This window comes from Coptis chinensis, chromosome 3 (assembly GCF_015680905.1).
Source record: "Coptis chinensis isolate HL-2020 chromosome 3, ASM1568090v1, whole genome shotgun sequence".
NCBI lineage: Eukaryota > Viridiplantae > Streptophyta > Magnoliopsida > Ranunculales > Ranunculaceae > Coptis > Coptis chinensis.
Genome location: NC_141458.1, coordinates 86,902,393 through 86,928,476, shown reverse-complemented (window position 1 = coordinate 86,928,476; position 26,084 = coordinate 86,902,393). Strand labels below are relative to the sequence as shown.

The following is a 26,084-nucleotide window of genomic DNA, read 5'->3' as shown; positions in this document are numbered from 1 at the left end:
AGCGAAAAGTGAACCATATTGATAAAGAGAATTGCACTTGTTGAAGCTTCTTCTACACCATCATTGTCGAAACAAGAGAAGTATGTGAACCCGTCATCACTTCCACCCCGAAATAGTGAGTCACCCGGACATCCATTATTATCATCACTTGTGGTGGTAAAGGGCACATCGGATACTATTGTCTATTAGAAAGAGATTTTTGTCAACCTTCTACACAGGGGAACCACAAGGCCTATCACACAATCATCAGACCTAAAATAGTTCAAGGTAGAGAAGCAACTTCACCAACAATCTTTCCAGCATATCAAGGAGTATTTTTGATGACCCACAAGGTGAGACCTCCTCGCCCTCCAAACATTCGTCAGATTTGGGTGAGAAAATCTGATCTCCTCACTCCAAATTGATAATGCATGATATAAAGTCTTGATAATCTGACTTTAAAAGACTCACATTACGTCTTAGGGATCTGGCGTAAAAAGACTTAAAAATTTGGCATCAATGGTAATATCCTACCTTTTTCTCATCCATTTCATTTACTTCTTTATACATTGAGGTCAATGCATGCATAAGTAGGGGGAGGGTGTACTTGAGAAATGAATTTCGAAAATTAGTTTTCAAAAACAAAAATATTTTTGTTTCTATATCAGCAGCATGAGATAAATGAATTTTAATGATGAGTCTGGGATATATATTCTATACTACTTAGTGTTGAGTTTGATAGATAGTTGATATTTTTGATTTCATTACCGCTTAAACTATTTATTATGCTCGGACATAGTTCTTGTAGATAGAATTCTTTATCAAGGCACCACCATAATACTTGATCAGTTTTGTATACTTTTGCTAGAAGAGAGATTTAAACCCCTAGTAAACTGGAAGTAGAATTTTTAGACTTAACCCGTAAGACTTGAGCTTTATACCCATTCTTTGGAGAGTTCTTATGAAAAATCCGAGTCTTAGTGACTCAACATCTTTCAATTCTTTATGTCGTTGTAATATAGTCTCATTATTTGTTGATTTGGTTAATCACGAAGTGACATCAACTGGGGAGATAGCCATTAGGTCTTGTAGTCTATTAGAAATAGAGTATCATACTGATAAGCCAAGTAGTGAACCCATTCAGCCTTTATCCCACCTAGTAAGACCATCATGTTAAACCCTTTTGAGCCTTACAATAAGCCATTTTCTTCCAAAACCCTTTATCCTTTACCCAACTCCAGACAAGGAGTATAGCTAAAATCTTTATCACCATACCCATATGTTTTACGAGAATCTGAGGGGCACAAGGAGGAACAAGGACCACAAAAGGAAGATTACAAGGAAATATCAGAGAGATACAATGAAGACCATCATTCTATTCAAAGTGAAAGAAGCTAGTGGAAAACAAGCATATCCAGTACTAATCAAGGATATACCACTAAGCTTTAAAAAAAAATGTTGAACAGAATGGATGGAAAAGCTAAGAGAAAGGAAGAATTTTCTCTGCAATACATAATTTGAAGAAATCTTCCAAAGAAAGAAGCAAAACCTTTAGTGTTTTTCAGAAACAACCTTAGAATCCTTTTTACCTTTCCTTCATAAACCAATACCCAAGCCAAGTTACAACCCATGGCTTATCACTACAGTATGGTACCAAGTCTAGAATAGGTGAGAGGATGCTAAAGTGAAGGACCCGACACTTCATATGTGATTGACATTCTTTCCATGAGACTACTTTTATTCAGAAGTTTGTTTTTCAAAGTAGTATGTGGGATGTTCATATGCATTATTCTTTTCCCCACATACATGAGGTAAAATAGTAGACCATCTTCTAAGAGATTCTTTTCTGAGAGTATGACCAGTGAGGATTGAAAGTCGAGATTATCTACCTATGGTAAACTAGGGATTCCGTTTTTTGGATAGGAGAGTATAAGAGATTGACTAAGTACACACATAAGCCTTGATTGAGAATTTTGTCAATTTTTACTATCTCCCATCATAATCTATGAGTCTTTGCAGCAATGTAGTTAGCAATGGAGATTGTCTATTGGAGTAAGTACTAAGTGGGTAAGGAATTTCTCTCTCTGAAAAATAATATCATTCTTGAACATGCTATTGATTGATTTTGTGGTATATCACCTGAAAACCCTCACGAGACTATAACTCGTCCTTTTTGGGGAATTTAAAGGTTTAAAGCCTTGTTGTATATGGTAAATGCAATCGTGATGCCTGCGAAAATGAGTTAGGATTTTATTTTTGTTATTAGGATGTGATTTTGATCACTTATCTATTTTTTATCTTATTTGCTAAGAGACTAGCAAATGGCTAGTTGGGAGTTGTGATAAGTGCTCAAAAGGTGCTATTTAACCCTCGATTATGCCTCTTGTTTAGCCATCTTAGTAGAGTCTAATAGTGTTTATAAGTTGTGTTTTAAGATTCTACAGGTGAAAAAGAGAGTTTTGTAGAATATTAGAGAAAAAGGGGTAAAACGGAGCAATTCGGAGCATTAAGGATCACATGGGAAGCCGTGGACAATCATGGAGAAGGCTAAGGAATTGGAGCTATTAAAGATGCGACTTGGACCTATTTTAAAGCCTATTTGGAAGCCCAAGGCCAAAGGATTCGTTGCTTGGACCAAAGCCCGCAAAAGAGGATAGAATGATAGAGCAAAAGAGGGAAAATAGACTTCTGAGTCTAAGACTCATGGATCGTAAGTCTGGACTCAATGCTCACATCTGGGACGCATAGATCGTGAGTCCAGACACATTTATTGAGTCTGAGACGCATGGATAATGAGTCCAGATGCATGAATCGACACTGTAGCCAATTCCTTCTCAGTTTTAGAGACGAAGTTGGACTCTGAAAGAAGTCTATTTGTATTAGGAAACAAATGACTGTTTGGAATGCTTCTAGAGCTCGTTGTAACCCCTATAAATAGAGGACATAAGTGCCTCATGTAATTTGCCAATTCACTTATATTCTTGTCTCCAGAACTTGAGGCAGAGAGAGATTAATAATAAAATATCGGTTTTAACTAGCTGAGTCTTAATAAATTAGTCTTTCTAGTCTTATGTTCTTCGACTCTTCTTCTTCTCGTTCTTCGTGTTCTTCCTTCTATATGGAAGGTTAATCTTCTCCTTCAAGGGAGGAGATGAAGCCGGTGCTTAAGGTTTAATGATTCTTCTGGTTTATGGTGTTCTTCAATCAGGTTAGTTCTTTATGTTTTTAGTTATTAGTTCCATTGCCCACACCAGGAGATGGAAGTATAGATTAAGGTTTTTATTTATTACAATTGAATATCATGCTAGTTTAGGGTTTTATTTATTGCAATTGAATATTTGCTAGTAACATGATTTTATTTATTGCAATTGAATATAATGCTAGAATAGAGTTTTATTTATTATAATTGAATATTATACTATTATTCTCTACTTTTCTTCTAGTTGTGTAGTGTTTTAGAGTAAGGGAAGTATTCCTTGTGTTTGCCTTAGATGGTGATTCATTGAATAGCTACCCAAGCTCACATAAAAGGAAAGAAGATACTAGTAACATGAACATAGGAACAATCTTAAGTAGAGTTAATTGTTTAACGATGTTTCACCCAGAAAGGCATCGGCACTCGCTCGATTGCCCGATTGTAGTCTACTTAGAGAACAACATGAAGCAAAAAGTCATTGAATCAAAAGCATTGGTGAATTTGAATCTTTTGAATCTATCTCTCTCATATTCTCTCCCTATTTCCAATTCTTAGCTTTAGTATAAGTTTAGTTAGTTTAGTTAGTTTAGTTTAGTTTAGCATTAGAATCTAAAATCTCTACAATTATAGTTTTTAATCCCTCAAACCCCCTTTCCAGTCCTGTCCTTCATATAAACATACACTTAAAAGTGGAATGATACCCTACTCATCCTTTACTTATTGAGGGATAATTAGGTTTTGATACGCTTATCTTTTGTTCAACGACCATACCACATCTCACACACAAAAAGAGGTTGGTCAGTCCCCTTTTAGAAGAAATCACAAATCTCTTATACTCCATGGGTTAAAACCCAAACTTTGTTTTTATAGTGTAGCTGAAATTTTGGTGGAATACAAAATTTCAATTTATTTCGACATATGGCTGCCAAAATATCAGACAACATTCGGTATTGGGATACCGAGATGTCATACTTCTTTCAGCATTGGGATACCAAAAAAACATTCGTCTTTCTCAATACCAAAATCAAATTCGGTAACAAGATACTGAAAAAGCTTCACTTGCTTGGTAACAAGTTACCATCTCCAACTTACTTTATCAGTAACAAGATACTATCCCAACAATTCTCCACCTCGGCGAGAATTTATCAAATTCGAGCCGACCAATCTGCTACACCCAACCAAACAAACAAATGTCCCAAAGAACCAAACAAATGTCCAAAACTACCAACAACGACTGCACCACATAATGGTTGCCTACGTACCCTTTAAATGGGATAAAGCAAATCATAGTTCACATATGCTCATGAGAGCCAAATCATCTCAAATGAAAGATACGAATCAAGTCCAAGCAATGGTGTAACTTGACTACAGAAACCACTTTGGTTAACATATCAGCGAGGTTCTCCTTGGTGTCTATCTTAGTAAGTAAGATATCACCCTCTTCCAAAATGTCTCTGACAAAGTGAAATTGCACATCAATGTGCTTCGTTCGGGCATGACGAACTTGGTTCTTAGCCAAATATATAGCACTCATGCTATCACAATGAATCTTAAGCCGATCCTGCACAATTCCCAAGTCATCCAACAAACCCTGTAACCAAATAGCCTCTTTCATAGCCTCAGTCACTGCCATATATTCTGCCTCTGTCGAACAATATAACCGTAGACTGTAAAGTAGACCTTCAACTCACTGGAGCACCAACTAAAGTAAATACATACCCAGTAGTGGACCAACGCTTATCCAAATCACCTCCATAGTCATAGTCCACATAACCCATACAGAGCTTACTAGTATCCCTTTCAAACATCAAACCAACATCTACAGTACCAAGAATGTACTGTAGAATCCATTTCAGAGCTTGCCAATGTTTCTTTCTAGGATTGTGCATATACCTACTAATCAACACTAATAGCTTGTGAAATGTCCAGCCTAGTACACACCATCACATACATCAAACTACCAATCGCACTAGCATATGGAACATGAGTCATGTACTCACGTTCCTCATCAGAATTCGAAGGCGTAGTAGCACTAAGTTTAAAATGAGGGGCAAGAGGTGTACTCACAGATTTAGTGTTCCCATCAATACCGAACTTCTGTAATACCTTATTCAAATATGTCTTTTGAGACAAACAAACTCTGCACTTTGCTCTATCTCTCTAAATCTCCATGCCAAGAATCTTCTTAGCTTTACCCAAGTCCTTCATCTCAAACTCTGAGGACAAAAGCTGTTTCAGCTTATCAATCTCAGTCTTGCTTCTTAAGGCTATAAGCATATCATCAACATACAAGAGCAAGTAGATGAAAGAACCATCATGTAGTTTGCGAAAGTAGACACAATGATCATAGTGACTTCTTGTGTACTTAAGCCATAGCATAAACCGATCAAACCGCTTGTACCATTGCCTGGGAGACTGTTTCAAACCATATATCGACTTTTTCAGTTTACACACCAAATCCTCCTTTCCTGCAACTTTTAACCCACTCGGCTGAGTCATATAGATCTCCTCTTCTAAATTACCATGTAAAAAAGCAGTTTTTACATCGAGCTGGGCTAGCTCTAAATCATACTGAGCTACCAAGGCCAAAATGATGCGTATGGAGGAGTGTTTCACAACAGGAGAAAACACCTCATTATAATCAATCCTTTCCCTCTGAGCATAGCCTTGAGCTACCCATCTTGCCTTGTAACGTAACTCACCACTTAGATATCCTTTTTCAATGCAAACACCCATTTCCCGCCAATCGCCTTCTTACTCTTAGGTAACTTTACAAGCACCCATATATCATTCTTATGAAGAGATTGCATCTCCTCATCCATAGTTGTCTTCTACCTTTCTGACTGCGAGCACTGAATTGCTCCATAATATGAGGAAGGAGCGTCTTCATCAAGGCTTTCAATAATGGGAAGTGCATAGGCAACATAATCGTTTAGCCAATACAATGGATGAACATTTCTCTTAGATTTACCAATTGCAATAGGCTCATGAACTGGAGCCAAAGGACCAACATTAATCAGCTCCTCTAATGGAGCCATATTTTTTGCATCATCATCTGTTCCATCACCTGTATTAACTAATTCTGTGTCTATAACTGGAACATCAACTGACTGACTACCTATGGTTACCAATCAACTAGATACGAAACCATCTGGACTACGTGAAGATGCATCAATCTCCACCTATTGCAATACCTCTTTGGCCATACTCTCCACCTGCTGAGAGTCAGTAGACTTCAACATAAAAGCCTCATCAAATATCACAACTCTGCTCAAGACAAAATTCTTATCTTGCGGATCCTATAGCTTATAACCTTTAACTCCACCTTTCAGATCCACAAAGATAGCTTTCTTTGCTCTAGGATCCAACTTACCATCTTTGACATGAAAGTAAGCAGGACACCCAAACACACGAAGGGAATCATAATCCTAAGCAGGTTTACCTAACCAAACCTCCAAAGGAGTTTTCCTTCAATTGCAGACGAAGGCAACCTGTTAACAATGTAGCATGCATAAGTCAAAGCCTCAGCCCAAAATGTTTTGCCCAATCCAGCATTGGACAACATACATAGCACCTTCTCTATTAAAGTACGGTTCATGCACTCAGCTACCCCATTTTGTTACGGCATACCTTTCACTGTGAAGCGTATCTCTATTACCTCATCCTGACATACTTGCAAGAACGGATCACTCGTGTATTCACCACCATTATCAGTACGGAGTCTTTTGATCTTTCTGCCAGTCTGAGTTTCAATCAACTTCTTCCACTTCACAAAGATATCTAGGACTTCATCCTTGTTTCTCATGGTATATACCCACAAACGCCTAGAATAATCATCAACAAAGGTCACATAATAATGTTTGTTCCCTCCAAGAGATGCATTCCTGGAAGGACCCCAAACATTCGAATGAACATAATCAAAGGTTCCTCGTGTACGGTGGATAGCGGTGCCAAACTTCACCCTTGTCTGCTTGCCCAGAACACAATGTTCGCAAAAATCTAACTTACAGGTCTTAGCACCTTTCAACAATCACTGCCTCACTAATTCTTGCAATGACTTCTCGCCTGCATGTGCAAGACGCATATGCCATAATCTGGTGGCCTCTTTAGCAACTGTCTCTGAATGCTCAGTAACAGATACTTCCCCTGTAATTGTACTACCCTCCAAACAGTACAAGTTATTCTGTTGTATGCCTTTCATGAAAACCATTGATCCCGAGACTAACTTCATAACACCATTTGCAATAGCTACCTTGTAGCCCTTAGCCTCCAAAAAACTAACAGAGATAAGATTCTTCTTTAATGCAGGAACATATCTAATATCGTCCAATTCCCAAACCATTCCATCGTACATCCTGAGACGAATATTACCTATCCCCTGAGTGCGACAAGGTTGATCATTCCCCATCAACACATCTCCACTATCAAGCCCCTTGAAACTTGAAAACCACTCCTGTATGGGACAAACATGATAGGTAGCACCCGTATCCAAAATCTATTCACTAGAGTCAATGAAACAAACACTAGATATAATGGCAAAAGAAAAATTGGAACCATCTAAATCATTACCTCCTTGAGCAATGTTGACATTGGGTTGTTTATGCTCAGTATCTTTCTTATTGTGTTTCAACTTTTTGCAGTCCTTTTTCCAATGTGCAAACTCATGACAAAAGGCATACTCATCACGTTCTAGAGTTCTCCCTCTCGACTTGGAACAAGATTTGCCTCTACCTCCACCAGAATTCGGGCGGTCATTTGACCTTCCTCTTACCACAAAAGTAGTGCTAGTCGACTCTCTTGACTCCCTTTCATTATTGTTCATCATATCCCAACTAGTCAACGCAGTCTGCACCTTAGAATAGTTCAAAACATTCTTCCCAAACATAATGGTGGTTTTGATATGCCCATACTCCTCCTTAAGAAGAGATTTCAACAAATGGAAAGCTTTGTCCTCATCCTTCGTTTCTTCTTCAATGTTCAACAAATCGGTAAGTAATTTGTTAAACTCATTCATATGTTGAGCTAGTGGAACACCTTCTTTCTTTCTCATATCATATAACTTTGATTTCATAAAGACACAGCCTTCCATTGTCTTATCCAAATACTTCTCTTCAAGGATTCTCCAGATTTCCTTGGCCGAAGTTTCATTGAGAACAAGATACTTCACATTCCTAGCCAAACATGATCTTATGATACCACAAGCTCGTCGATTTTTCTTAGATCAAACACTCTCCTCTATATCCGATGATTTTTCATCTAACACATCATCCAAGTCTTGTTGGCATAGTGCATCTATAACTTAACAGCGCTACTTACTAAAATTGTTAAATCCATCAAATTTCTACACATCAATTCTTGCATTCAAAATTGTAGGAGATTTCTCCTTAGACGTAGAAGTATAATTCATAGGAGTAATGGTGGACCCCGTAAACATATTATTCTCAAACTTTCACACACCCCAAACAATCCACAATAACCAAAGAAACACCCTCTTGGGAATTTCAACAAACACTTGATAGTCACAAGAGAACCCAAGTACCACAACCACAATAATCAACTAAGAAACTCACTTGCGAATTTCTTCAAACACTTGGACTCCTCCAATAACCACAAGTACAAACCCTAGGTAGAACCTTAGGCTCTAATAACAATTTGTTGTGCAACGGAAGTGATAACAACTACAAATGGCGATAACAACAACAAACAACAATAACAACTTGAGAGGGGTGATGAATCACAAACAAACAAAGCAAACAAAGTATCAACTATGCACGAAGTAACTAACCAAGTAGTAGAGACATAAAGATTTACGTGGTTCGGCTTACGCCTAATCCACAACCAAATGAGAAGCTTCAAATTGAGAGAATCAAATAGTGTTACACACTGACCTTGCTCAATAGAACACCCAAAGTCCCCTTTCAGAAGAGCTCACAAATATCTCATACTCCATGGGTTAGAACCTTAACTTTGTATAATTGAAATTTTGGTGGAATACAAAATTTCAGTTTATTTCGGCATATGGCTGCCAAAATATCATACTACATTCGGTACTGGGATACCGAGATGTCATACTTCTTTTAGCACTGGGATACCAAAAAAAACATTCGTCTTTCTTAATACCGAAATCAAATTCGCTAACAAGATACCGAAAAAGCTTCACTTGCTCGGCAAGTTACCATCTCCAACTCACTTTATCGGTAACAAGATACCATCTCAACAATTGGACCCTACCAAGCTACAAACAGGGTAGTTTGTAAGTGTATCAATCAAACAAGAGACCACTTAGAATAAGTGCAAAATAGAAGAATGATCACAAGTTTTATTAATTGTAGTACCGATGGTTTGTTGTTCGAATTGGTTTTTTTAGGACTTGCACTCAGTCCTTCTCCAGCTATGACGAAATGCATGCCCTAGTCCCTAAATGCGATTGCTCGTGTGTTGTTTCTCAGAGTTTTTTTTTTGTCCAGGTAAGCATCAAGATTGGTATTGCATGAAGTGTTCCGCTTAGACGAACTTGGTGATGGAATAGAGCACGTGTTGTGTTTATTAGGTTTTCTACTATATTTGCTCTTGCATATCAAGAAGTGTGTTAAGATAAAGAATGGTATGTCTTATACTATATATACCAGGGTAAGGAAGTACAGTGTCAAAGTATTTTACCTGATGAACTCTGAGCGCTCCTCATTGGATGAATCTGGTCTTCGTATTTCCTCCCTTCTCAACCAAACAATAATCAACTTATTCGTTTGTCCAATCATCTAGCTTTATTTGGAAAAGAGAAGAACTTAGGGTTTATCGAGATGAGGGGAAACCAAAATTAGAATTTCTAAATATACCAAATCTACAATGCGTACAACTTTGTATGTAACTCAATGTGCAGTGATTTGGACCGTAGATTGTCCATCTACCAAAAGAAGGATGAAAAAAATGGGTAAAGGCTAAAACCGGAATAAAATAACGAGTCAAACTCTCTCTCTATCTTTCCTCTCTCCTATTTTCTCTATCTCCACCAGCCAATCACAGCCGACTTTGAATGTTTTTTTTTTTGTGCTGGGCCATGTGGTGTAGTCGCCCTCTTCTCAAATAAACAGTGAATACTCTTCTAAAATAAATAGCGTTATTTGCTAGACTATTCGACTCCTCTACCCTTCCTTTGGACTATGGCTTGTCCACTGATTTCAGTGCTATTGAGGTTGTTCAGTGTCTCATCGAGCATCATACTGCAATTTTCACAGATGCAAATGAGACCATCTGGAGATAATTTTGATCGATTTATTTCTAGGTCAAACAAGGTTGGTGTAGCCTGCACAAGCGGAATCTATATATTCCAGTATTTATGCAATGGTTTTATTAGTTATGATACTCATATGTTAACCATATCAATGTAGGAAGGTGTAATCTATGAGCATAAAATGGAACTCCAAACAAATTCAAATGGACGGTAGTTTGAGGTGTAAATAGATTAAACTATGTTGGATATATGCCAAGACTGTTCTTTATTGTTCTGTAATTACAAAAATCTAAAATTCATGGTTAGTTGTACCTGGAGGCTTATAAATTCCTAATTATTGTGATTAAAGGGAATTTGGTGTGTATTATTCTTTTTGCTTGTCAAGTTCAGAGCATATGGATACTTATTTTGGGAGGTTGGATGAGATGTAGCCTGGCAATGCTGTAATCTGACAATTAGAACTACATGAAGCTCATGTACTTGGTTGTTATTGTTTTAGTCGTGTTCGCTTTAAATGTTGGAGACTTTTCTTTAAAAAGAACAGTGGAATGTTGATTTTGTTTTAAAAACACTTCAATTATGTTCATAGTTATCCATACAATAATTAAGAGCCATTATTGATATGAGCTTATCCAGACAATAATTAAGAGCCATTATTGATATAATATGAGCTTATCTAGACAATAATTAAGAGCCATTATTGATATGAGCTTATGATCCAAAGAAAAGATTTCCTATACTTGCAGTGTTTAATATTAGTTATTTTTCCTTGTTTCCAAGTTCCAACTTATGCTGCAAGAAGACAAGCCTATGTATGTTTTTCTAATTGAGTCGTGGTCAGTTCATGTCAGTAAATGGTCATACTCTTTGTTGCAAAACTGGTTTTGCTCCTGTTGAAGTCATAAACTTTGTCTAAATTAGAACTAAATACGTACACTATATTTAGAATTTGATTTAGGTTTCTGTAAAATCATGAGATGAAAGTTTATTGAGTCTTTTGTCTAACGCAGCAAGCCTCACTCAATTTGGATGTGTAGAGAAAGATATGAGTTCCATAAGTTTGCACGTCAACAAAATTCTGCGTGTCAGAAAATAGTTTCTGCACTATGTTACAATCCAGATATATTAAACAAGTGAAACTAAGAAATCCCATAATTATTTTAAGGGGCTAATTTGGGACAGAAGCTAAAACCCCAATTTGAAGAAGTAGAGAAAATGTGAAACCCTAAACCCTAGAAAGAATATTAATTGTCATAACAAATTAACTAACTAACTAAACTGCCATTTTAAATTAATGTACATTTGAACAACGCATAGTTCCCAAATCTGTTTCAACCATTTCCATATAACGCATGCATGTTACAAACACAAACAATATGGCTGCGAAGAAATCTTGAACTTTATTGGCCATATCAAAATAAAGGAAAGGGAAGCATTAGTGCATGTAAACACGAATATGACACCCATGTGAAGAAAAAGAAGCTGAGGCGACTACCTCACCCATGTCCCCTCATTATCTCAACCTAAAATAAAGTCCAACAATATTTTTTTGTACAAAGTGAAAAAACATCGATTAGTTTCAATGTCGAAGTTGGTATGATACGGTAATGGAAAAAACCCAAAATTTCAATCAAATGAAGAACAACAAGATTATGCTCATATTAAAATCATAAATTATTGAGGTAAATTATTATAGAAATTTAACAAGAAGTTAATAAATTTCAGCACCTAATCTATAGAAACCAATATCCAAACCTGAAGGAGTATATTTGAGAGATACCCAAACCAGAGTTTGAAATGCATAAGATTTCTCTTCGAAGATAGTAACAAATTTTTCAAATTTTCAAATTGAGAGTGAGCGAGGGAAACAATGGAGATGAACTAGAGTTTAGTGGAGAAATCATAACTGACCCGAAAAGAGTGTGAGAGATTGGCGCTAACTGTTTCCCTGTTTTTTTTTAACTAGCGAAGTGTTGATTCACTTTCCACTTTCCACTTTCGATGGTTATTACTTATTAGGTTGGATTAGTTTTTGGGTAAATTTGGTATTTTATGTACTTGCTCCTTTTCCAAACCAATTTCTCCGGTTAACAAGTTTGTTTTAGATTTTGGATTTTAAAGCAAAAATAAAAAATGGGGCTGAGATTAGCGCATATTGGAATTCATTGGATGGCCTTCCCAGGGAAGAAAAACTCTTCTAAATAATACAATTGTTAATGTTAACCGGAAAAAAGGGGAAGATGCAAGTCGTGATTTAAATTAGAATTTCAATTGTTTTACAATTTTATTTTTGTATTTTTGTATTTTTTTTTTAACGGATAAATACGTCATCCAAAAGAAATATAGCCGGACCCAATTATCTAATTATTCATCCGAATATTTGATAAGGGCATCTCCAATGGAGAGTGTAAACAGTATAAAGTGTAAAGGGTACACTCCAAGTGCCAAAAAACTCCTTCCAATGGGGGTTATATATCGTAGGTAATAGATTATTAGTCAATAGATGGGGTGGGGAATTCCCTATCCGGCTATTAGCTAATAAAAAAGCCCGGACGTCACTTATAGTAACGTCTGTGTAACTTAAAAACTTGAAGGTCACTTCAACTGACGTTTCAAGTTTTATTTTTCTGTTTGCGACGGTTTAAGTCCGTTGCATAGTGAATTATAACTATTAAAAAACAAACGTTGTTTTGAATGTCGTATGAAAGTGGACCATTATTTGTTTTAAGCCTGTGCGACGAACCAAGTCCGTTATTTTTCATTATTTTGAATGGTCTATGATAGTTTAAATCCGTTGTTATTTTTTTTTTACACATTTGCCTCCACCTACCATTGGAAGAGCCACAAGTAGTAAATATATACCTTATGCATTTGGGAGTTAGATAGAGTGTATAATCCTAATGGCGCCTATATGGAGCCTATGTGGAGGTGGATTTTTACACTCTCCATTAGAGATGCCCTAACATTTGTTTCCATATGTATATCCGTTACTTCATTATTAGCGATGGTAATAATTGTTTCTTCACAGGGGTCTCTACTCACAGTATTCAATGACTGAAGTAGACTAAGGGGCTATTTGTTTTTTTGGGTTAAGTTATAAGAGGGTCTTATAAGACCATGTGTTATAAGAGGGTCTTATAATATGGTCTTATAAAGTGGTTTGTTTTTCATTTTAAGTTCCTCTTATAAGCACTTGTAAAAATAGAAAAAACAAATACATGACATCCTATAGATGGTTATTTGACAAATAGAACCCTGCTTTACATCACATTTAACTTGAATAGATTAATTTGAAACAAGCGTATAGTTTGATTTTCGGTTTCAAATCAATTTTGATAATTAGAATATCAATTTTAGGAAACTACCTTAATTAGCGGTGGTGGTGGTAGTGGTATTAATAGCACAGTGGTGGTGGTAGTGGAGGTGATGATATTGGTCTTAATAGCACAGTGATAGTGGTGGTAGTAGAAGTGGTGGATGTCTTAATAACACGATGGTGGTGGTGGTGATAGTCTTAATAATATGGTGGTGGTGGTGGTGGTGGTAGTGGAGGTGATGATATTGGTCTTAATAGTATGGTGGTAGTGATGGTGGTGGTGGTGATAGTTTTAATAGTACGGTGGTAGTGGTGGTGGAGGTGATGATGGTGGTGGTAGTGGTGGTGGTGGTGATGATGGTGGTGGTAGTGGCGGTAAGTAGTAGTGGTTTTAATAGTTTGGTGGTGGTGGTAGCCGGTGGTGGCTAGGGCAATGGAGTTATTTAGAGAATAAGATAATGAAAAGGGAAGAAGAGAAATGAGGTATGGATGGGGTGTTTGAGTCATTTTTTTAAGTTATAAGACTTATAGAATTGAAGTAGATCCAATTTCGGTACTTATAGAATTGGAGCCTCTTATAAGACATTTCTAGTAGAATGCCTCTTATAAGAGGCAAAAAAACAAACCAAAAAATTGTCCAAAATTACTGGGCCACATATTATAAGAGGGGTTATAAGACCTCAAGGTCTTATAAGAGGCAAAAACAAATAGCCCCTAAGATACACTTCAATAGTCAACTCTACTAGAACAACAACACAACTTTCTTTGGCAGCTAAGGCTTGAATGAAAGAGATGGGTTTAAGTCTTAATTATTGAAGGGCTATTTGTTTTTTTGGGTTAAGTTATAAGAGGGTCTTATAAATGGTCTTATAAATTGGTTTGTTTTTCATTTTAAGTTCCTCTTATAAGCACTTGTAAAAATAGAAAAAACAAATACATGACATCCTATAGATGGTTATTTGACAAATATAACCCTGCTTTACACTACATTTAACTTGAATAGATTAATTTGAAACAAGCGTATAGTTTGATTTTCGATTTCAAATCAATTTTGATAATTAGAATATCAATTTTATGAAACTACCTTAATTGGTGGTGGTGGTGGTAGTGGTCTTAATAGCACGGTGGTGGTGGTGGTGGTAGTGGAGATGATGATATTGGTCTTAACAGCACGGTGGTGGTGGTGGTGGTGGTAGTGGTCTTAATAGCACGGTGGTGGTGGTGGTGGTGGTGTATGGTGATAGTCTTAATAGTACGGTGGTAGTGGTGGTGGTGGTAGTGGAGGTGATGATATTGGTCTTAATAACACGGTGATAGTGATAGTGGTGGTGGTGGTAGTGGAAGTGGTGGTGGTTTTAATAGAACAATGGTGGTGGTAGTGATAGTCTTAATAGTACGGTGGTAGTGGTGGTAGAGGTGGTGGTGGTGGTGGCGGCAGTGGTGGTGGTGATGATGGTGGTGGTAGTGGCGGCAGTGGTGGTGGTGGTGGTGGTGGCTAGGGCAATGGAGTTGTTTGAAAAAGAAGATAATGAAAATGGTTAAAGAGAGAAATAAGACTAGGGGTATATGGACCAGGGTGTTTGAGTCATTTATCAAGTTATAAGACTTATAGAATTGAAGTAGATCCAATTTTGGTACTTATAGAATTGGAGCCTCTTATAAGACATTTCTAGTAGAATGCCTCTTATAAGAGGTAAAAAACAAACCAAAAAAATGTCCAAAATCACTGGGCCACATCTTATAAGAGGTTCAAAGACCTCAAGGTCTTATAAGAGGCAAAAACAAATGGCCCTGAATATCTTAGCAGTAGGTGTAGTGCTTCTAGGACCACTCTCGGTTTGAGAAGTATCCCCACCAGCATCTAAGGGAGCACCAAAAGCTGAGGACTCACCAGCATCAGAATCGTCACCCCCATCTCCTTGGGTTTGCCTAGAATCATCAAAACAAGAAGTTGAAACAAAAAGTTAATTTCAAAACTAGTTAGACACACAAAATTTAACTCTATTTACATCTAATCAACTTACCTCCATCCACCATGTCATCATCGAACCCACTATTGGCCCCTTCTCCAGTTGCATAATCAGTCCCAAAAATGAGACAACATTCGTCATAGTAAGGAAACGATTTCTGCCTAAGAGTTTTTGCCAACGGATGAGCATAAATCCCACAATATACCAATTAATATGACATCCAAAACCAAATCATATAAAAAAAATGAGATTATTTTATTACCTTTACATAACTCTCCCATGCATTCTCATCTGCATCAATTCTCTTGGTCTCTTTGTTGAAAGACAAACCAAACCCACTAGCCTCAACTGCATGTTTCGCAACTTGCCAAGCAAGTCTCATTGTTTTCAATCTCGACCTGACATTGTCTGAAACACAATTCATTCCAAGTCGCGTATTGATCTCATCAGCAGTACGTTTCAAGCTCTCTTTCCTCCACCCATTATCTGCCCTCTTGCCCCCAATAGCTAACTCCACTAACAACACCTATACCAAGATGGCTTCCATGTTGGGATACCATCTAATTTGGGGCGATCTTGTTTTCACAACTTCTTTATGTTTTCCAACCATACCTAGTTTGAAGCAATGACCAACAAAGAACATAGCATAGTAACATATCAAAGTAACAAATAAGAAAGATTGCATATGAATAAAACATTATAAGTAGTTGAAACATAATAGTGTCTATTACAAAAACATTCTAATAAAATCATAAGTCTACTACAAAAACATCACTCATATAATCATAATATCTATTACATCACTCGTTATCTTCCCACATTGCAATTGACAACTCATCCCTAAAATTAGTCCACCCAATACTTGGTTGCATATCAATATTCATATTTGGAGCATTCAGAGAGTTGTTAGCCTCTTCCTCATCATCAGTGAGCTCCTCGTCACTCAATGTATTGATATCGTGGAAAACTGCATGCCTTAGATAGGCAAATCGCTTCTTCAAGAGACCGATTGTCCTTTCAACAACAGTACGCAAAGATGAATGGAAAAATTTATATTGTTCTTTATGATTTTGAGGTTGAACTTCACCGATCTCTCTAAGATGGTACCATACACCACGGTAAGGCGTGAGGAACTCTGGCACTAAAGCAAATCTAGCATCTGCAAGATAGTACTTGCCATTTAGAACAATAAGCTTATGCCCGGGACGAGCCACATCACTCCTCAACAACCGTCCATCGTGTGCCAATCCCTCCCACCCTGCTAGCACGTATGTGAACCTCATGTCAAATGTGCAAGGGTCACGACACCTTTCCTATTACAATACCTAGCCTGTTGCGCTAGTGGTAAATTGATTGGAAAGTGTGTACCATCAACCGCACCCACAACATCCTAACATAAAAAACTTCATAAATATTTATTGAACTATTAAACATTGAAATCATAATGATCCTATCCATTTTCTAAAAAGTTGACTAACCTTGAAATAACAATGCCAATGATGTGTGTTGGTACACTCGCAAGGAGAGTTATCAGCGGTAGCATTTGTTACTAACTCTCTGAATAAACAAAGGATTGCATCCAACACAAGATGGAAATAATGGTGAATTGTTTCTCCTGAACGGAAGAATTGAAATGTTTCATTCCGATTACGCATGTCATGCCCAACAGTGTTGAGAAATAGGGCAACTTGCTCTTCCAATGTAACATGTCTGCTTTCACGTAGACCATGACCATGCAAACGAGTGCACAAGCGACGAAACATTGATCGTCTCATTCTTAATTGCTCGTGGTAGAATCTGTTAGTGCTTGTATACATCCTACCCCAATATAGTTCTCCTCACTTGATCCCAATTCCTACGAGGACCTCTAATAAGAGCGGGGGGAGCCCTACGCCTAGGCCTATACCTCCCCATATACATTCTCCTATACCACCATGTCATCATCATATATGTACTTATAACTATAAGTAGAAATGCCACTAACCTACGCTGACGTTCAGTAATCATTCTACAATATCTAAAAAAATAATAATAATAATAATGAAGTATACAAATTCATGTACTCAATTAACGAAACAAACAAATTGATACAAACATACATGCATGAACAATGCAAAGGAAATATTATAGGGGACGAATGCAGAGGAAATAGAAAACATGTTTATAGGGGAGCAAATGAGCAATTTTGTTCATCTCCTTGTGTGTTGCAAACTGACAATGATCTTGATATATGAGGGGGACGCTTATATTCAGTAACTTGATTAAACATATATACAAAACAATTCATATATGTCAAGTTATGTACTCGCGTAGTAGTGAGCCTCCGTGAACCTACTGAGAAAAATATAAAGTGGAGACCAAATCTTTATCTTGCTTTTTAATCATCGTTACACTAATTGCCAATATTAATCAACTATTTTGCACCTCAGTATATTTTTGCCCAAGTTCTCTATACTTTAGTGTACTATTGTAGAACAAAATATATCTAAAAATGTGTTTGCTTATCCGCAATAATTTGCAGTACTCTCAATCCTGTCTAAAATAGACAGTTCAAACCGCTATGATATGATCAGCCTTATTCTGACTAATTATCTACTATCTACATCCAATGGAAGTGTAGTTATTTTTATGGATTACAACTAACATAAATTTCTTACATTACACTTAGAAGTGTACTCAAGAATTGCGTATAAGAAGGGGCAGGCCAAGCATCAGGACATGTTAGCAGCAATCTTCAATTGTGCTGAAAGATATTGGACAGTACACCTACTATGACTAGGTACGTTCAAAACCTTCCAGTAGCCTCAATTATTAGAATGTCCATGACTAACAAACTAGTTTGTATACAAATACAACTCCTACCAATAACAACATACCCAAGAGGTGAGAATCAAAACTGGAACGCGTCCAACAATGGCACGTACGACACACATAATTGTCAGAAAGGTCTAAATCTTGTTAATTAATTATGCCAGGATTGTTTTACGTGTAGTCTCTCTATATGTCTGAAGTATCAATTTATTTTCCTGAAATGGATGAATTACATGCAAAACATTCTATTTTAAGTTACTTGGTGAAAGTCATGAATGTGAATGCCGTTTGGGTAGCTTAACTAATGATAAATCTTTAAATTTGTTTACAGATAGAGCAATGACCCGGGGACATTGCAAGATTGGATGGCTGGAGGACTGTGTTTGCCTTATTCATATTATATTACTGGTGTTGTAGTTCACAAATGGGATATAAATTTGTAATCGGTGGTTGTGAGATGATGCTACATGTTTTTCTTGCAGGATCTAAGAGGATGTCTTTTAACAAATTCAGATATGTATTTGCTAAATTAACTTAGGTTGGATATGTGGTTATAATTAACTATCTCTCTGTTAATTGATATGAAATTGTTGAGTATTTTCACACAGACTATCACTTCTCATTCGGTGATATGCCATGGTTCTCCTGGAGATTGTTCTACTTGCATCAATCTTTAAAGCGGCTCTAGTTCGTGAAAAAGGAGTATGCTCTCTCATACCAAAATGCAAAATGACTAAACGAAGTCCAAAAATCACTGATAAACAAAAAAGTCCAAAAATCAAACAAGAACAAAAAACAACAACCACTAATCATTGGTTTAACAGTCGTGAACTACACTACAATAAAAAAGGCCTTAACAACAACCCATTCGAGATTCTATCACTTTGTATTGGTTCTCAATCTCTCAAACATTAGTGGGGGCTTTAAAATCAAAACCAAAATGAAAGCAAACAAAATTAAAACCAACACTTACCTGACGGCGCCCGGCGAGAGCTGGAGGTGGAGCTGAAGAACGAATATTAAATCTGAGAAGACCTAGAGAGACCTAGAGTTTGAGAGAGAAAGAAAGATTGAGAGAAAGAAAGAAGAGAGATAAGAGATAAGAGATGAAAGATGAGAGATGAGAGCGAGAGAGAATATCTGAGAAGAGAGCAAGTTGTTGAGAGGCGACAGTGAGAAAGAGAGAAGAGAGATCGAGAGGGAGAGTTGTTTCTATTTTCCTACCAAAGTGGGAAAATACCGGGTGACTAATTCAACTTTGGGGGGAGGTGTTTTCTATTTTCCCACTTCTAGTGGGATAATTTGATTTGCCGGCTAATTCCAAATAGTGTTTGTCAGGACCCTTAAATACACCCAAACACGGGCAAATGGTACTTCTAGTGGGAAAATACAATTAGCCACCCTCATTTGCCAGTTAACAAACACACCCCAAGTCTTTATATAAGGGGAAAAAGGGGTGAAGTGCTGGCGCTGCCGGTTCTCGCTGACGCCGCTACCAAGAACCAGATGAGGTATTTCTTCTTCCTTTTCTTTCTTTTTTCTCAACTCTAGTTCATGACTGATGAGAATTAGTTTTTGGTCGATCTTCTAGGGTTTTTCAAGTTAGTTGTTTTGGTATCCAAAAGGACAAACCTTTATTCATTAAATTAACACAAAATCGCTCAATCTATGGAGGAAAAGTTGTTTTAACCAATGTAACAAATAATTTTGGTTCATAGTTAACATGTTTGAGTTAAGGAAATAAGTGAGAGGTAACACAGATCGATCTTACATACTGATTCTTTGTAGATATATAGATTTAACAAATCTCAGATCTAGAGAATTGCGACAGTTTAACTTAATATCTAGTGATATTTAACTTGTTGTTACCTATGTTTTTCACATACCCCCAAGAGTTTCTGTTCTACAACATCATCAAATGTGACTGCAAGTCACTGTTCTGCTCTCTCTGCACCTATAATCGGTGAGCAGTATAAGTGTTCCATGTCTTCTCCCCGTCTACTTCACATTTATTTTTGTACTTTGCTAGTTAACAATGTAACAGCCTTATAGGCATGTGTTGTGCATACAGGAGGGTAGCTAACTTGCTATATCCGACTCGTTTGCTTACAACAAATTGTTTCCATGCACCTGCGCATTGATGTACACTCATTTCAAACACGTCGAGTTTTGAGTTGGAAGTTAATGATCTTTTCTTGAGCTAAATAGCTCTCTCCTCTATATGCTAAGCATAAAAGTGTGAAAATGGGGTTTTAGCCATGGATTTTTTGGATGCTTTTGGAGTTCAAGAACTGATACTTTAGAGGTTTATTTAATACCTTGGCTATTATTGCATTATATGGTGGTATGCATCATGTCTCTACACTTGGTGGGCTAGGTAAAAATATTTCTTTGCTTTCTTTCTTATATCTTGATATCTTCGTCAGTCTTTTCAGTATTTAATATTTTTCTTCATTATTCTAAAATAGTTGGATGCTTGAGATTTTTGGTAAATAGTGTTTATGGGGGTACACCTGCGCAAAATTCCTGATATTGGGAGGCTGTTTAGACAGGTCAAGGCTAGGTTGGATCATCTTCTAGACTTTCATTGCCTTTAGAAGGAGAAAAGGTATTGAAACAATAGTAAGTGTGAATTTTCTGTTTCAAATAAAGTGCTTAAATTTGCTCATTTACAACTTTTAACTATTTTTTTTTTGTTTTCAACAAGGTGAAGTACAGTTGAAAGGGCATAATTAAGCTGGGGTAATAAACTTGACAGGTTTGTTTGAGAAAGGTATGATTTGGGAATGTATCACATTGTTCTTAGTATTGTTTATTGGTGTTAGGGGTTTTAATTTTGGTGTTCATTTTGTTGGTTTATGTACCCAGGTTTTATGGATGCACTTAGAGGCTTGTTTAACATAATGGTGCATTTTTTTGCGGCCTAGCCTACACAAGTGTCTAAGGTATATAGTGCTTTAAGTATATGATTTTGAATTCTGTTTTTATAATTAGGCTTATGCAGTGAAAATATCTATAAGTTTAGTTACGCTTTGGCTGCGAGCAACCTATGTTAATGCTCTATGTAACTGTACGGAAGCAAACTTTGATAAGTGGATGGCTTAATTGCCTATGCTTTGGGACTCTTTTGTCTTGAGTATGGGTACACAACAAAGCATGACAAGAAGATTGTATCCTCTGTTTTCCAATTATCACACATGTATCATTTTAAAGTTTCTTTGTATTACCTGTCATCTCACAAAGAAAACTTGCATTATAGGTTCGTGAACCAAGTAGGCCCCATTTTCTGCAAATTTAGGGTCGGTTTTACTTGAGACTACTTTGATGCATATATTGTTTTTTGCTAATGTATGGATGTGCAATATGGTACTTTAGTGTCTATATTTGATGAATTGGTGGGGTTTGTTCTGTAGGCCTTGGTGAATAATTTGGAAGATGCACATGAGTTGATTGAAAGAAAGCTATGTAATGCTATGTACTTGTTTGAAAGAAAGCCAGCATGGTTATATTTTAATTTGTTGAGTAGTTTTTGTTCAGGCTAATATTGGTCATTTAGTGGAGAATGGCATGTGCTTTGTTTGGCTCTTTGTGGTTTCGTTCACGATTGCATGTTTAGTTATATATGAATCATGCATTGCGTGTTTAGTTATGTATCTATCAACTATTACTTTCTTTCTTGTGAGACCAATATTTGATAGTAAATCCAGAATTTAGACATGAATATTTGAAGAAGAGTGTACTTATGGATTGTCACATAGTCGTAATTTTTATTCTCCTATGTTAGGGTATTAAAATTGTGTGTATGAATGTGTTTCGAATATCACTAAAAGTAGGAGCTTTCCTATTTAAGGTGATTTGTATCTCGTAACTCAGTAGCAGGCACAATAATAAACAACTTGTATACTATTAAATGAAGTTCACTTAACACAGCATATTATCTATAGGACTGATGGGTCACATAAACTTCCCTATAATTATAACTGTTTTAGTATTTATTCATTGTAGGGCTGTTGATATTTTGGAGCAATATAATTGAATTTTTACTCTTTAAAAGCGTACATGTGACTTGGGACCTGCTCCACTGAGGTCCCTCTTAATGAACGTACTTATAAATATCACAAGGAAGAAAGCAATAGCCATGTAACCATCTCCACTGTTGCTTGGCTTTAGTATTCTTACATGGTACAATACTGACTAACTTCGTATGTATTATATGTAGGCAATTTCCGAACGTAACAAGGCCAACCGTGCTAAGCAAATAGCGATAAATGAGGCACAACTACCTCTCACAGGTAAGATTTATAGGGAAGTGATCCTCCTTTTATTTTGTTGTGATTTCATATCATGTATTGCTGATGGGGTGTAATGTGTATATGTTCTCATATTTTTTTTATTTTGTTTTGGGTTGATGGATTCCTCTATCAATTTATTTCAAAACAATATTCAATTTTTTGCCATTAGTTTCCTTATTACTTTCATATTCTTTATCGCCTTGATTTTCTTGTCTTTGAAGTTTGATATGAATTTGGCATATTGGCAGCATAAAGTTTGGTTGTGTCAGTTGAGGTTTTGAGGTTACAGAACAAGTGGGGCTTGTCTTCTTGCATGCTAGAGGTTACCATGATTGATCAGAAGGCAACCCCCATCATAACTAGGTCATCCCTTACCCCTAACTTTCGTTAAAGACTGTACTTTAATGCACATTATATATCCCTGTTACCAGTCCCAACAGTAGTTTATTAAATGTAACTCTTGGTTACTTTGTCATTTGCATTTGCCCCTATTTATTTTACCTAATTTACCCCCTAACTAAAATACTTTAATGTGTTCTTTGTCATTTGTTGATTTACCCTTCTAAAAGAGAAAAGTTGTTGGGGCTTTTGATGGACACGGGAAGAGAGAGAAATGGTGGATGAGAGGAAATATAAAACGCGTGCATAGCACGGTGCACCATTCTAGTACTAACCAAGATCAACACTACACCAGATAGGGAAATCTAAGATACATCTAATAGACCCTCAAAATTGTCTTTCTTATGTATTGGAGTGACTTAAAAGTGTGTTGAAATGTGGAGAATCTAGATGGGTCTTATTTTCTCTATGAGACTTTAATGTTCTCATTTGTCTCTTGGGCATCTTGGAATTGCTCATTGGTGGTTAATAGATCATGCAGCTTGGTCCATGGGTAGTAAGCTTGGAATAGACTAATAAATATGTTATTATCTCAAGTCCAATTTGTACTGTAAATACTTGAGTACCTTGAATCTGTTTTAAGATATTTGGTCATTAATAGATATGAAACTAGTCTAGTTAATAAAGTAGTCTTTGAAAGGATTGGGTTTTTACCCAAGGAAGTCGATATATATATATGCCGATATCATGATATTTTGTTTGACTCGTGACTAGAATTTGCATTATATTTAACAACTTTTCTTTGGTGAAATGTTATGTGGTTAAAGCACATGAACCACTTGCACTCTTTCAAGTAATGTAGGTGGTCCAGGATTATACATAATTTTGAAATAGAGTTATCTGGTTGTTGATGTAAATAAACCAAGCTTACCAATTAGATGGTACATGGCAGTGAATATGTGGTCGAGGAAATGAAACTTTACTGATGAAAGTTGGAAGTTAGTTGTATAGTTATGTATTAAGTATTAGAAAGTGACCTGTTGTCTTGATTTTTCAGGAACACACTGGATGCAAGGCATATGGAGCTATTTTTAACTGAAGGATGCAAGAATGGGAGCTTGGAGTACCAAGAGATAGGATCTCATGAAATCAACTAATATATACTGATGGAGCCACTAGAGGCATTTTTGACATCAGGCTTCCAGAGATCCTTCTGCAGTTGGTAATTAATCTATCTAAAACTACACCATAAACAAACTCAACCCCCGCTCTTTTACAAAACAATCAATTATTGTTTCGTGTGGAACTCGTAATTGGAGTGTCTTTCGAGTTTATATTGCTCGTTATGTTGTGGCTGTCAGCACCAATTTACATCGAAATGATGGTAAACACCCAAACATATATAGAACTAATGTGTTACACAAGATATGTTCTGCTAGTTTACTGATTTTCTATTTGGTTTGCTTGGAAACAGGTCTATGCATCACATACCATGTAATGAGCTAGAGCTTCAACTGTTAACATCAAGTTACCATTAAGCTTCAAGGAACTAGGTGAGACTGAAGCAAGATAGCCCTGCACAGTAGTGATGGTCCTTGCATTGTAAGTTTTTAAGTGAGATTAGGCTGGCGGCATGTATATCGTACATGGTCGATTTTGCAGTTTCATGGTTTTTTATTTTGGGGATGATGATATGTGAAACGTGTGTTAGCGTGAATAAAGTCATAGGAAGTTATGCGTCACGTTGTACGATGGAGCTTGGTGTTGAAGACTAACATAAAACAAATTGGTATTCATAGATGTGGCATTGGTTGGTGATAGTAATGAAGTCTTCAGAGGTTAGTGTAGGGTTTAGTTTTTTGCTTGGCTAAGGTGTTGATAGGCAACTTATTTAATGTATTCTTGCTAGGATACGTGTATGTTTTGGGGTTTGTTTTTTATATGTTTGTACGGTGGGGAAAATCCCCACTGTATAGTATTTCTGAAATTCTTGTTCACTTATTTATTAAAGTTATATTACTTGTCAATAGAACTAGGATCTTGGTATATCATTATATGTTGTATTTGTGATTGTACTATATTGGAAGTGGTGTTGTGCGTGGTAGATTTTGTTAGAATTGATGAATAAAAGAATTTGGTTGATATAATGGAGTAAACGTGTGCAGGCGCAGGTGCATTATGAGTGGCCCAACAAAAAAAAAGCCCACGAAATCCAATTATAGTAACGGATACACATCCGTTAGAAATGGATAATTGCCAACAGATGCAAACAAATTTGTAAGCGATACTAATACATTGTAACATTTGATATCTGCTGCTGAAATTAATTTTAGTAATACTTAATAACCGTGAGTAAATTTAGTAACGGATATAACCGGTACTATTATCCGTTACAATCTATTTGTCACGCTTTTGTATCAACGCAAGATAACCGTTACTAATATTTTTTGTAATGGATCTATATCTGTATAAATTGACTGTTATGTTGTAGTGTTTGAATAAACTGAATACAATTTTTTCTGTTGAATACTATATGTTATATATCTTCTTATGTTTTTTTATTCTGTTTACACTCCAATATGCAGTGTTGTCCTATTGTGTATTTAAAATTTTAAATACAACACCCTAGCCATTATTAGGTCACCTCACATTGTGAATTTATTGGCCATACATTCATGAGTAACACATTTTTTTAAAAATCCAAGAGTACACCTAAGTCACCAACAGTTACACCATGCATAAACACAATAGTTTGACTTAAATCATAACCTAGGCAATACACCTATACAAATACTAAGCATAGACACCCCTGAATGTGCCTCTTAGTCTAGTGGTGCAGTGGGTACTGATTGGAGAAATTGCAGGTGTTGAAGGTTACACATATAATACTTATTTTGGGCCACCAATTCTTAGTGAGTTCTTGAAATATCTTTGTACGCCACCGTTGGGC

The 26,084-nt window shown here is 36.5% G+C and overlaps 1 protein-coding gene and 1 long non-coding RNA gene across 20 annotated transcripts; one reads left to right on the top strand and one right to left on the bottom strand.

Moving 5' to 3' along the window:
* Nucleotides 1–16,492: 16,492 nt before the first annotated feature.
* Nucleotides 16,493–17,467, bottom strand: LOC147511358 (uncharacterized). The gene is made up of 3 exons (XM_086598440.1): nucleotides 17,171–17,467; nucleotides 17,061–17,082; nucleotides 16,493–16,950 (listed from the first exon to the last, which is right to left on the bottom strand). Exons 1-3 carry the CDS (start codon nucleotides 17,465–17,467, stop codon nucleotides 16,493–16,495), a joined length of 777 nt encoding a protein of 258 aa, XP_086454566.1.
* A 2,408-nt stretch (nucleotides 17,468–19,875) lies between these two features.
* On the top strand, nucleotides 19,876–25,661 carry LOC147511357 (uncharacterized). 19 transcript variants are annotated; one of them, XR_015219351.1, is made up of 10 exons: nucleotides 19,911–20,014; nucleotides 20,397–20,466; nucleotides 20,575–20,880; nucleotides 21,052–21,111; nucleotides 21,211–21,276; nucleotides 21,372–21,448; nucleotides 22,723–22,795; nucleotides 23,044–23,158; nucleotides 24,192–24,356; nucleotides 24,609–25,185. It is a non-coding gene; the product is annotated as an uncharacterized LOC147511357 (long non-coding RNA). The 19 variants fall into 19 exon arrangements; XR_015219349.1 differs by lacking the exon at nucleotides 20,397–20,466 and having other exon boundaries at nucleotides 19,876–20,014; nucleotides 20,556–20,880; XR_015219348.1 differs by lacking the exons at nucleotides 20,397–20,466; nucleotides 23,044–23,158 and adding an exon at nucleotides 22,509–22,643 and having other exon boundaries at nucleotides 19,886–20,014.
* The last annotated feature ends 423 nt before the right edge of the window (nucleotides 25,662–26,084 follow it).

What these genes read in the sequence shown, in the direction of transcription:
- LOC147511358 (XM_086598440.1), bottom strand. Translation starts at nt 17,467, where the DNA reads ATGAGACGATCAATGTTTCGTCGCTTGTGCACTCGTTTGCATGGTCAT. An exon ending in ATTGGCATTGTTATTTCAAG is followed by an intron (nt 17,083 to 17,170) that starts GTTAGTCAACTT and finishes TTTTTATGTTAG; the next exon opens with GATGTTGTGGGTGCGGTTGA. An exon ending in TGTTGTGGGTGCGGTTGATG is followed by an intron (nt 16,951 to 17,060) that starts GTACACACTTTC and finishes ACGTGCTAGCAG; the next exon opens with GGTGGGAGGGATTGGCACAC.